The 12,379-nt window shown below is 36.7% G+C and overlaps 1 protein-coding gene across 1 annotated transcript in view; it reads right to left on the reverse strand.

Moving 5' to 3' along the window:
• AP5M1 (adaptor-related protein complex 5, mu 1 subunit) overlaps positions 1-12,379 on the reverse strand; it is a 44,275-nt gene that overhangs the window by 8,375 nt on the left and 23,521 nt on the right. The window contains exons 3-7 of the mRNA XM_006894328.1: positions 8,908-9,135; positions 6,658-6,794; positions 5,593-5,678; positions 5,231-5,349; positions 825-921 (exon numbers count right to left, since the gene is read on the reverse strand). Of these exons, the coding sequence (XP_006894390.1) occupies positions 825-921; positions 5,231-5,349; positions 5,593-5,678; positions 6,658-6,794; positions 8,908-9,135 (667 nt within the window). The remainder of the gene's footprint in view (positions 1-824; positions 922-5,230; positions 5,350-5,592; positions 5,679-6,657; positions 6,795-8,907; positions 9,136-12,379) is intronic.

The following is a 12,379-nucleotide window of genomic DNA, read 5'->3' on the forward strand; positions in this document are numbered from 1 at the left end:
AAAGTGCAACAATGAATGAATGAAAATACAAAGTGTCTGTAAATTTTCATTAAAATTAATAATAAAAAAAGTAAATAAAAAAGAATTGATTACTAATCTAAAGGTGGGCAGCATTAAGTCACCCTTTCTATGGAAGAAAGGCCTGGCAAATGGCTTTGGCAAAGATTCTGGTCTTGTAGTGCATTTCTACTCTATAGCTCGGGGATGTCTGAGAGTTTGGGGCAGACTCAAAGTCAGCTAATAACAACCAAGGAGTATGTAGTTAAGCAGAGAAAGTGCTAATTACATGTTTATGGACATCAGATTTAGTAAAAATATTTAAAATATTTCTATTATAATAATATCTAACATTTATTGACTACTTACTGTATGCTTATTAGCATCATACTAAATTCTGGGCTTTTACTTAAACCTCTTAACAATTCTGATGTAAAGAATATTATTTCTGTTTTATAGATGAAGAAACTAAAACTCTGAGTTCATTAACTTGCCCGAGGTTACAAAGATAATAAAGTGTCTGAACCAGATCAAATCTTTACCTGTTTAATACCTATGGCCTCGTGAGCTCTGAATAAAAAAAAAAAAATCTACTTAGTATAGCGAGAGCAAAAGAAATTCAACCTTGTACTAAAGCCTTTGACTATCATGATTGCTCGTTTAAGCCATTATACCCATGAGAAGACAGAGGACACAATGTAAAATACACAAGCTGTTACACAGGTATGGGATCAGGCTAGCATTTTCTAAATTTTATTGCATTTAAATATGCATTGAGTAACAATGGCACAGCAGCATCTATTTCACTTAGAATCTATACAACTTACGTGTACTTATTTTTGGTTTTCCTGTTGCAAAAACTTGAACTGAATGCTGATCTGCATAACATCCAGTGAGTGTATAATCTAAGATCTTAAAGTGAAGCTAGAAAAAGGAGAGAAAGTACCAAATTAAGGTGATTATTTGGTAAAGATGCTGGTCACATTTGTTCCCTTGGTAGGGAGCTTATACAATGTACAATAAAGGAATTAAAGACATTAAATTTGTATTTTGTGTGTGATTACTTTTATGAATACATACACATCTCCCATTACATTAGGGCCATTTCTTGGAAAGGTTCCCATCTTGAAGTGCTTAACATATATCAAACATTTGCTTAACATGAACTCTAATCCACACTGGCAATCAACTAATCCACTGCCAGAGCTGATTCCAACTCATTACCACACGGGTAGGATAGAGCAGAGCTGCTCCATAGGGTTTTGAAGGCTGTACATCTTTATGGACGATTTCCACACTAGACTGTCATGCTTTTCTCCCAATGAGCAACTTGTGAACTCAACAGCTGACCTTTTAATTAGCACTGAACTACCTGGGTTCTTAATCCACATTGCAAGGTAGGAATTATGGTTAGGTATTGTAGAGTTGGTTATAACTCACAGCAACCCTATGTACAGGAGAATATTGGAATCATAATTCGTTCAATGACCAAGCTAAGTGAACTTCAGATGCACACACAATTAGCACTCTAGCATGTACAAAGCAGAGTTGACATTTGAACTCGGATCTGCCTGACTACAAATGCTTGTCCTCCTTCCCCTATACAGTATTCTCTTCTATATGGAGGACTGTTTGTTGTGATATATTTCATAGCAGGCAAGAACACACATTCTTTCTAGCAAAACATATAATGCAATTAGTGAAACAGAAAAACTAGTTTATTTGGTGTGTGGAGTGAGTGAGCTATTCTACTTTTTTAGAACACAAAGACCGAACACAGATGACAAGAAATGAGTATCCCCAGTGCTCTTCACTACCACTGTGCTGAAATGCCCTTATGTAAAAATTTCACTTTCTTCTTTGATATACATACTATGATCCTTGTCTGGCTTCCTTGTTACCTTTCTGGTTGTACCTTTAATGTCCTTCACAGGTTCACCTGACTCCTCAATCATTTTGACTATGAAGAGCTTCTACATTCTATGTCTAGTTGAGCTCTCCCTTAAGAATCAAGCTTTGGCGACCTCTAGTGGCCTAGTGGCAAGAAGCTGCACTGCAGTCCTAGAGGTATGTGGTTCAAATCCACCAGATGCTTTGTTGAAGGAGGGACAATCTCCTCCTGTACCAGTCAGATCTGATTTGATGGTACACACATAACAACAATAACAATAATAATAATAATAATAATAATGTAAAAAAACACCAGAAACCATTAAAAAAAAAATCAAGCTTTAGGTCTTTAGCTATCTACTAGTCACTTGCATTGGAATATGTTGCTATTGTCAGCAATTTAGATAATATTAAGTCCATTTTCTCCAGGTCATTACTGTACTTGAGGTACATTTTCTCATTAAAAATATTAATGGGTTAGGTAGAGCACTAGCTGTTGGGGATAAAACAATGGAATGCATATGAAGCCTTTGCCTTCTAGCTGTTGGGGATAAAACAATGGAATGCCTATCAAGTCCTTGCCTTCTTATAAAACTGGGGTTAACTGCATATATTTTTGAATAGCATCATCTTTGACTTAGAGTGCTTTCTTGTGCCACATTTAATTAGTGGCACAGTGTTAGTCTTGATTGCAGTTCTTACAGCAGTCTCCGCCTTCTCTTTTTTGATGATTTGATGCTTTGTTGCTGACACTGCATAAACCCAGCATCAACAACTGATCTTTTTTCTGTAATACTGACATAGCTATAAAATGATTTTGGTTGCCTCTAGTTTTTCAACTGGCACGTTGGTGGCACCGTGTGTTAAGTGCTGGGTTGCTAAATGAAAGGTTGGGAGCTTGAATTTATAGGTGCTATGTGGGAGAGGCCAGTCTGCTCCCATTAAGATTTACAGCCTCAGAAACCCAATGGGCAGTTCTGCTCTGTTCTATAGGATCACTAAGTGTCAGAATCAACTCAATGACAGTGAATTTGGCTTTTCAAGTACCCTTAGCCCATTTTGAACTTATCTTTATAAAGCATAAATTTATGAGCCAATGTCCTTAACAAAAAAAGCACAGTAATTTCTGCCAAAAGGATCTAAAATCCAGAAGTAAATCACTGATCTTGTTTTATGTGTTACTATTGTTCCTGTCCTGGTTTCTGAACATGGTTGTTTACTGTTTTTCAGTCCTTTGATAAGTCATTTCCTCAATTCAAATGACAACCATTCTTCAAAGCTTTATGCTTTTTTTGGCCTCACAGTTTTGTTTCAACTTTGTAGTAAAGCTTTCCTCAATCACTTTGCTGGAAGTGCTCATTCTATCTTTAGAACACCAAAAGCAGCTTAGCACAGAAAAATCATTGATATGTGCCACTGATAAACACCCAGTGGGCGAGGACTACATATATCTTATATTTTCTATATATAAAATGTGTCTGTAAAACCTAAGAGCTGGTAAAAACCAGGTTAATTGGGGTATTTGAATATTCAGGCTATATGTAAGGAGCTCTGATGGCCTAGTCGTAAGAAACTGCATTGCAATCCTAAAAGCACACAGTTCTAATTCACTAGCCACTCTATATGAGAAAGATGGGCAATCTCCTCCCGTGCTGACTTAATAGTGCACAAAACAACAAGAAGGTTTTATGGACATATTTTCTAAGTATTAATGGAACAGAGAAGAATTACTACTAAGCAAAAAAGAATCCTACAGAAATCCAAAAATAGCTAAGTCCAAACAAAGAGAAAGAATTTTTTTTAAATTGCTAGAAAATATTAAAAATTAACAAAATAGAAAGCAAAGGAATATGAATTTTCACTACAATTTTAAAAAAATGAAGGAAATATTTGAAACCCAATGAGTTGAAAGCCAGCAGAATAAAATCCTAGTCCTCACTCCACCATTAATTCTCTAAAAAACTCAGGGAGCTCTGGTGGCCTAGGGGGAAGGAGATGTGCTGCCAATCCAAAGGCATGTGGTTCAAAACCATTAACTACTCTTCAGGAAAAAGATGGGCATTCTTCCAAGCAATTTATAGCCTTAAAATCCTGCTGTGAGTGGGTTTTGACCTGATGGCACAAAACGACAAAAGATCAAAAACTCTTTTTTAAAAAAAATTGTAGTGAAAAAAAAAAACAACACCCCTATAGTCCTTTGTTTTCTAGTCAGTTGTTTCTTTTTTTTATATATAATTATATTTTATTAATTTTCATAAACATTTACAGAGATTTTGGGTTTCCATTCATTCATTGTTGAACTATTCTCTCTACCCTCCTCCCAGTTTGTTCTTGTCCAAATGCCACAGTGCTTGTCAAAGCCAGTTCTGATTAATCTTCTTTGTCAGTGTGTCCTTTGCCATTCCCTATCACTCCTCCCTGAGAGAGACTTCACCCTGATTCATAAGGAAAAGGGGATGGCGTATTCTCTTAGCTACTTCCTGCTGAAAAGGGACGCTGTGGGTTTCAGGGTGAAGATCTTCTCTCACTACTCTAAAGGGCCCCTTTGGCAGTAGGAAACACAAAGACTATTATGGAGATTGATTTTGGAATTTAGATGCACTCTTATTGATTGTGCTTGGCCGTACATGTTCATATCCTTGAAGATGTATCATGGGGGTGTTGCAACCTAGAAGACACAAATTTGACTAACAAGTTATAAGTACATGAGTCCAAAAATTATGGAAAAGTAAAAGAAAAGATTCTTTCATTGTTTTACAAATCCTCCCCCAGGTCCCCTCCACCATGTAGCCCTCGCTCTAGTCTCCTGTGATGACAGAAATACTTAGTTATATATCTCTTTTAAACAGTTTTCTCCCTCCTCTGTTTCAGTGCAGTATACATTATTGAACCCATCTTACTCAGTCTCTCCCCAACCCCAAGGACAGTCCCATTCTACAACAGTGGCAGCATGTAATATTTGTCCTTTTGTGACTGGGATATTTCACTCAGCATAATGTTCTCCAGAGTCAACCATTTTGAATAATATTGCATGAGTTCCTTGTTTTTTAATGCAGCATAGTATTCCATTGTGCGAATATACCACAGCTTCTCTAGCCATTCGTTTGTTGATGGGCACTTAGGTTGTTTCCAACTCCTTGCTATTGTGAACAAAGCTGCAATAAACATGGGTGTGCATATATCTGCTTGGATGTCAGTCAGTTGTTTCTTAATGTATTCTAGCAATTAAAAAAATTCTTAGTTTGGTCTAAGACAGTTTTGGATAGCAGTGAGCCATATAAATACATTTATAAGTTCTTTATACACTAAGGACCCAAATTTTTGATGTGAACCATATATTTACCTTTACATATGCTGTACCTCCAATACATATCTGGTCAAATGGCTGCTTCTCATGGTTCTTTGCCCCAAAAGTTACAGTTCCAGAAAGAGTAATTTCCATTGATTTTGGGAACTTTTGGCCTAAAAACACAAATATAATTTGCAATGAATGGAAGGTAAGACTCTGTGTGTACAATGATTAATGGTATGGAATAAAACATGCATGAATGATTGATTGAAAAAGTAATATGATTTGTAAATTTTCACTCAAATCACAATTTTTAAAAACCTAAAACACAAATACACCACCCAATTATCCTGAATTAAGTAGATTGTAAAGAAGATGCAGGAAGAAAATCAATAAATAAGTAAAACTCAACTCACCAATTGTCCAGATCAATAAGCCTTTTTCTCTAAATACTTCAAGTTGGCCAAAACTAACTTTGTATTCCACATGTGTGATTGGACCTCTTTTTTCAAAAACAAAAGACAGAAAAAAATGATGATAGGTATATAGCTTTAAGAGATGGAAGTCAAATCATGTTATTCTTACTTAATACAACAGCAGCACAAAAACAGGTCAGAATTTATGTTCACAGAATGAAGCTGAGCAAATAATGAGCCTTAAATCTCAAAACACAAGAGAAGCCACTGAAAAGTTCCTGGGATGATACAGATTTCATTATTAAGCATAAAGAAAACTATAAAATTATATGAACATTTTTATACATTCATATAAGTTGACATATATAACATTAAACTATGATTACACTATATCTGAGTATACTTGAGGAGAACTATATTGCTTACAGGAAGACCCTGAACAAGACGGACTGACACTATGACTTTAACACTGGGATCTGTTTATAGAGTTGCTTTGAAGATAGTGGATTTGACCTAACAATATTAACATGCTTCAGATTAAATTTAAAAGTAGAAATGATGAGGAAGTTATCTTACGATATAATTGACTTAATTCACCAGGTGGCCTCCATAGGCAGGTAATTATCAAAATAAATTGAGTAGTGAAATACTCCTTGAGGAAGCTCTGATGAATTAAGATTTTTTTACTAGCAATTTAACCAGAAAAATGAAGATGCAATTAATGAGATTATTGTTAAGACTATGCATTGGTTCAGAATCAGCAATCATTTGAGTAACAAAATATTTAGCTAGTAACATAAGGTAAAAAAAGATGAACTGGTAGGGGAGCTCTGGTACACTGGCAAGAAGCAGCACTGAAATCCAAGAGGTACGTAGTTCGAATCCAGCAGAGCATCCAGCAGAGAAGGAGGGGCAATCTGCTCCTGTACCAGTCAGATCTGATTTGACGGTACACACGCAAAAATAATAACAATTAAAAAAAAAAAAGATGAACTGTTCATTGTGGGGCAGTGTGAATGGACTAATGAAGGCAGAAATCATGGTATGTTATTTTATTCCTCCTACCTATTGTAAAAAGGTATACGAGCTTCACAGAAGTCAAAATTATTTTTCACACTTTCATGAAGTTTTAAATTAACAGTTATTTTTAACTGGACTTCTTCCTGAATTTGATAAAATCCCAAAATAGGTGGGACAGGGACCTGGAAACAAACATAAATAAATTTTTACATGATTCTCAGGTTAATGGATCTAAAATATCTATCAATGGTGATCAAGAAAAAAAAAAGCCCTACAGTGATCTATGTTTATTCTATGTCTGCAAGGAATTTTCCCTTGTTCTTAGTAATGAGAAAGGTGTCATATAAATGTAAGCAATACATTCTTTTTCCCACTCTTGCTTGTTCAAGTTCTCTCTGACCTGCAACATGGACTATGCACTACTGTGATCAATGCCTTTGGATTATGGTGTGGGTGAAGAGTACTGAATATACCACAGACTGTCAAAAGAACACACAAATCTGTTCTACGTAGAAAGTGCAACCAGGATACAACAAAGATGGTGAAACTTACTCTGGAAAAAGACATTATGCTGGAGAAAGTAGGTCAATGAAAGAGAGGAAGACCAGCAAAGAGCTGGACGGCATAGTGACCACAACAATGTGCTTGAGCATATGGGAGATTGTAAGGGTGGTGGAGGTAGGGCAAGGTTCCAGTCTGTTGTTCATGGAGTCACTATGAGTCCTTATCAAGCTGTGGTGCCTAACACCATCACCACATTATGATCACTGCTTCCCTGACAGGGTTCCTGCTGCCTCATTTGTATACTGTAGCCCTCTCTCTAAACTCCATGTTGTTGTTGTTATGTGCTGTCGAGTCGCCGACCCTATGTACAATAGCCCTAAACTCTGCTCTGTCCTGTGCCAATATCACTGTCTCTGACACACCCATCCCAATTACCCCAGTCACCGAATCAATCCACCTCCTACAGGGCCTTTCCCTCCTTTGCCTGCCCTCCACCATCCCAACCATGTTCTTATACAGAAATGATGTTAGTTACAGAACAGAGTTCAGGTCTTTTGTGCAAAGCTTACTCTGAGTCGTATTCAACTTGATGACACTTAACCACTGCTAAATGATACTAGTGCTTTTATATCTGGAGGAACACTCTTCCACTTTGCACATCTTTCTTTGTCAAAGTGCAGTATGAAGTAACCTGGGTTTACCGTGATGCTGAACCTTGTACCACTGGGGTATCAAATACCATAATGGTTTCCCAGTGTGGACAGTGTTTGGTGGAGCTCCCAGTTGTAAGATGGGTTTGGAAGCAGGAGTGGCATCCACTTCCTAAACCACATGCCTGGAAACTCTATGAACTTGGAGAAATGACAATAATCATGGAAAGGCATTAGGTCTTTTGTTCATAAAGTTGCTATGAATTGTGTTCGACTTGACAGCAATCAACACCACCAACAACACCACGACACCATTTAATACCTTAGCTGAGGAGCAGCTTACTTGATTATCTCCACCTTATTAAAGAGGAAATAATCTATAGGCCGATATGAGCTAATGTGATTCTTTCTGGAACATTTAAGCAAGACCCAGAGAGACTCTATTTATACAGCACAGGCCACAGGGCTGGAAAGTTATGTGTAAGCAAAGAAAGCCAGTCAAAAAAGGAGATTGAGAAGCATAGATCAGACAGACATTGAACCTTAAGTTTAGAGTGATTTTAATTTTTATTTGTTGCTTCTATTCCCAATACAGCCTGGCTCTACTTTTTTCTTATCTTTGACTGATAATTTGATTGTTTATTTCATTTTCAAAATTTCTTTTACTTTACTTAGCTTGGGTGCTGATTCACAGCTAGGACTAGAGACAAATGGTACTTAAGAGAGTCTGGAGGTTGAAAAAGTTTGGTTGAAACCCACATGCTAATTAACACGGCATTTATTCAATAACTGAAAACTAGCTATTAATTTTATATATGCAACTACAGCTACTTGAGATTAGTAGGATTTTATGCTCACAATTCAAATCATGACTAAGCCACAATAGGATCTATACTTTGAGTGTGGATTCCTTATCAGGGAACACACAGAAAAAGAATTCAATGACTCTGTAAAACATTTATTGCTATTACAAACACCAGAAAGTAGAAAGAATTGAATTTTCATCTGAATTCACTTAGTCTTGTCTGGTAAATAATCTTGAGAAATTATCATTTAGCATAAAAGTATAAATCATTTATTTATCAACAGTATTCAGAAATATAAAGCTTAGCAAAGTCTCACTTTTTCTGAGGTTATTTACCTGAGAAGTATAGTAGCACAAGTTGAATGATTCTAAAGGGGGAGTGAATGGAAATTTGTAAGGTCCACTAAAAGCAGAATCATCCATTGTGTTTATACTACTAGATGTCAGAATGGCAGAGTCAAGGGAAGTCACACAAGGATGAACTAGAATATCCTGAAGTGGCGATCCATTGGTGGGGAGACTCAAGCTGACGGTAACGTTTGGCATAATTCCCTCCAAATCGCACTGTAATATAAGCAGAAATGGGTATTATCAAGATTTAGAAGTATACAACTCCCCTGTGGTACTTTTCTAAATTTATCAATGAATCATTTTCCTCAACAAATATTTCTCTGTGGGGTACTTCCTAATTGTTCTCCTTACTTTCTGTTTTGGTTAATGGTTCGATTACCTTCTCAAATACTCAAGCCAGAGACCAGGAGAGTATTTATTCCTAGACCTATCTCTGTTTATTTCCCAAACTCTTAAGAGGCTGCATTAAAACCACTGAATTTTCTCCTTTCCTGTTACAATCATATTTTTCTGCTGCTGCTGTTGTTATCTGCCATCAGGTCGACTACAACTCATAGTGCCCCTGCACACAATCTCTGAGCCCTGCCCTATCCTGAGCCAATCTCATTACCTCCGACACCCATTACCCCAGTTGCTGTGTCAATTCAACTCATCAGGGATCTTCTTCTAGAAACTTAAAATTTGTCACTGCCTCTGAAATGATCTAGGTTTATTTTCCTCTAATCAATCTAGCTATTAATGCCAAAACAAAGAGAGAAAAAAAAACCACTCCAACACAAAAACCCCAACCTAAGTTGATTATGATGCACAGAAACTCCATGTCAGAGAATTAATGGGTGTAGATTAGAAATTTAATATACTGGCTTTCCGCTCTTCATGTTTTCTGTGGGGGTTAGGATAAAATGAAGAGCATAATTTCTTTTTTTAATATGCTTCTCAACAAAAGTTTTTATAAGCTCTTGAACTGTTTAAAATAATTTAGTTACCAGTCTTACTAGAAAGCTCTGGTGACTGAGTGGTAAAGAGTTGCATTGCCAAACCAAAGGTAAGCAGTTCAAACTTACCAACTGCTCTTAGGGAAAATGATGGCCAATCTCTTCCCATCATTTTAGAGACTCTGAAAACCCACTGGAGAGTCAACCATAAGCTGGTTCCAACTCTACAGCATATAACAACAAAAACAATAGTAACACTGCTTACTTATAACCTTAATAATTTAGTATATGGGTTAAAGCTGTTGCTGTTGATTGCCTTCGAGTCAAGCACGACTCATAGCAACCCTATGAACAAAATGCTTGAAGCCCCTCTACTACTATTGACACTAAGGTACATTTATTTTTTATTTGTATTTTAACATTCATTTTAAAGTTATTTTTAAAATGAGCTTAAAATCATAATGGTTTTTCATCTAAAGGAATTTTGTTTTATAACATTAATTACAATTAAATGATGAAATTAATTACAAGGTTTAATTATAATTACATTATCTGTTTTCCCCTTTACCCAACTTATCTGTTTGATCTGTTAATTTCGACTCCTTTTCCCATTCCTTCTCATTTCCAAATCTCCAAGGTTGATTCTGTCTGTAAACTTTCTTTAGCTTTTTATATTAGTTGTACAATACCATAGTTGTCTTTTTGTGATGCATTTATGTCATTCAGCATTTTCTATCTCCATCCATGTGGTGCAGTATTATACAAATTCTTATTTTTAGTGCAGTGTAGTACTCCATTGTGTGAATGTATCATAGTTTCTTTTGCCACTTGCCTGTTCGTGGGTACCTGGTAATTTCTAGTTCTTATTGTTATGTGCCATCACTTTCGACTCATAGCGACCCTATGTACAACAGCCCTAAACCCTGCTCTATCCTGTACCAATCTTATTGTCTCTTACATACCTATCCCCATTACCCCAGTCACTGAATCAATCCATCTCATTGAGGGTCTTCCTCTCTTGTGCTGTTGCTCTGTCCTCCCAAACATGAGATCCCTCTCCAAGGACTAGTCCCCCCTTGCAACATGTCCAAAGTATGTTAGATGAAGCTTCAGAATCTTTGTCTCCAAGGAGCCGCCTGGTCTCACCCTCTCTCTGGTCACCCTATTTGTTCTCCTAGCAGTCTACAGTATATTCAGTACTCTTCTTTAGCACCACAACGCAAAGGCATCAATTCTCCTTCTATCATCCCTAGTCATTGTCCAGCTTCCTGATGCATAGTAAGTAATTGCAAAGACTATAACCTGGATCAGGTGCACCTTAGTCTCTAGACTAACATTGTTGCTCTTCAGTTCTTGGCTATTGTAAATAATGATGCAATAAACATAGACATGTGCATGTTAGTTTGTGTAGCAGCTCTTGTTTCCTGGAGATACTGACCTTGTGGTGCTATTGTTCGTTCAAATAGTGTTTCTATTTGCAATTTTATAAAAAAGTAGCAAACTGCTTCCCATAATGGTTGCGTGACCATTTTATGTTCCCTTTAGCAGTGCATGAGAGTTCCAATATCTCCATACCCCTACTAGCATTTGTTGTCAGCTGTCATCTTCAATATTGCTATTCAAGAAGCATTTGAAAGAAGAAAGTTTCTGGTTCAATCACTGTGGAAGGTGGTTTGGTGTTTTCTCAAAAAGTTGGAAACAGAAATACCATCTGACCCAGCAACTGCACTGCTGGGAATATACTCTAAAGAAACCAGACTGCCATCCAAACAGATGTGTGCACATCCATGTTTATTGCTGTGTTATTCACAAAAGCAAAGAGATGGAAACAATCTATGTGTCCATCAACAAATGAATGGATGGAAAAATGACGGTATATTTACACAATGGAATACTATGCAGCACTGATAAACCATGAACTTGTTTTCCAATTTGGCCAACACCATTTGTTAAAAAGGCTGTCATTTCCCATAAAACCATAATTTGTAAAACATTACACAGCATGGGTCACCATGGTGCTCATATGCTGAATGAAATGTGTCAGTTATAAAAGGACAAATACTGCATAACACTACTGGTATAAAGCAGGACAGACATGGGGGGTTTGAAGAAAAATAGGAAGAGATTTGATAAATAATGAACAGTATATTAGAACAGATGAGGGTGAGAACATTTTAAAAAGAATATATGATTAGGCATTATATGTCAGATAATGATCCAGAATAAAAGGTACATTGCAAAGAGGACTAGGGGAGGGGAGAAATTGTGCAAAAATGAATGAATATTACAAAAACAAAAAAAAAAGTGAACTGGGGGAGGGAGGAAAATGTGCAACAATGATTGAATGAAAATCCAACTTTTCTGTAAACTTTCATTAAAATCACAATTGTTGTTGTTATGTGCCATCGAGTCGTTTGCGACTCATAACGACCCTATGTACAACAGCCCTAAACCCTGCTCTATCCTGTGCCAATCACATTGCCTCTGACACACCCTTTCCGATTACCCCAGTCACTGAATCA

The sequence above is a fragment of the Elephantulus edwardii genome, unplaced genomic scaffold (genome assembly GCF_000299155.1).
Source record: "Elephantulus edwardii isolate Elephantulus edwardi_28Jun2011 unplaced genomic scaffold, EleEdw1.0 scaffold00140, whole genome shotgun sequence".
Taxonomy (NCBI): Eukaryota; Metazoa; Chordata; class Mammalia; order Macroscelidea; family Macroscelididae; genus Elephantulus; species Elephantulus edwardii.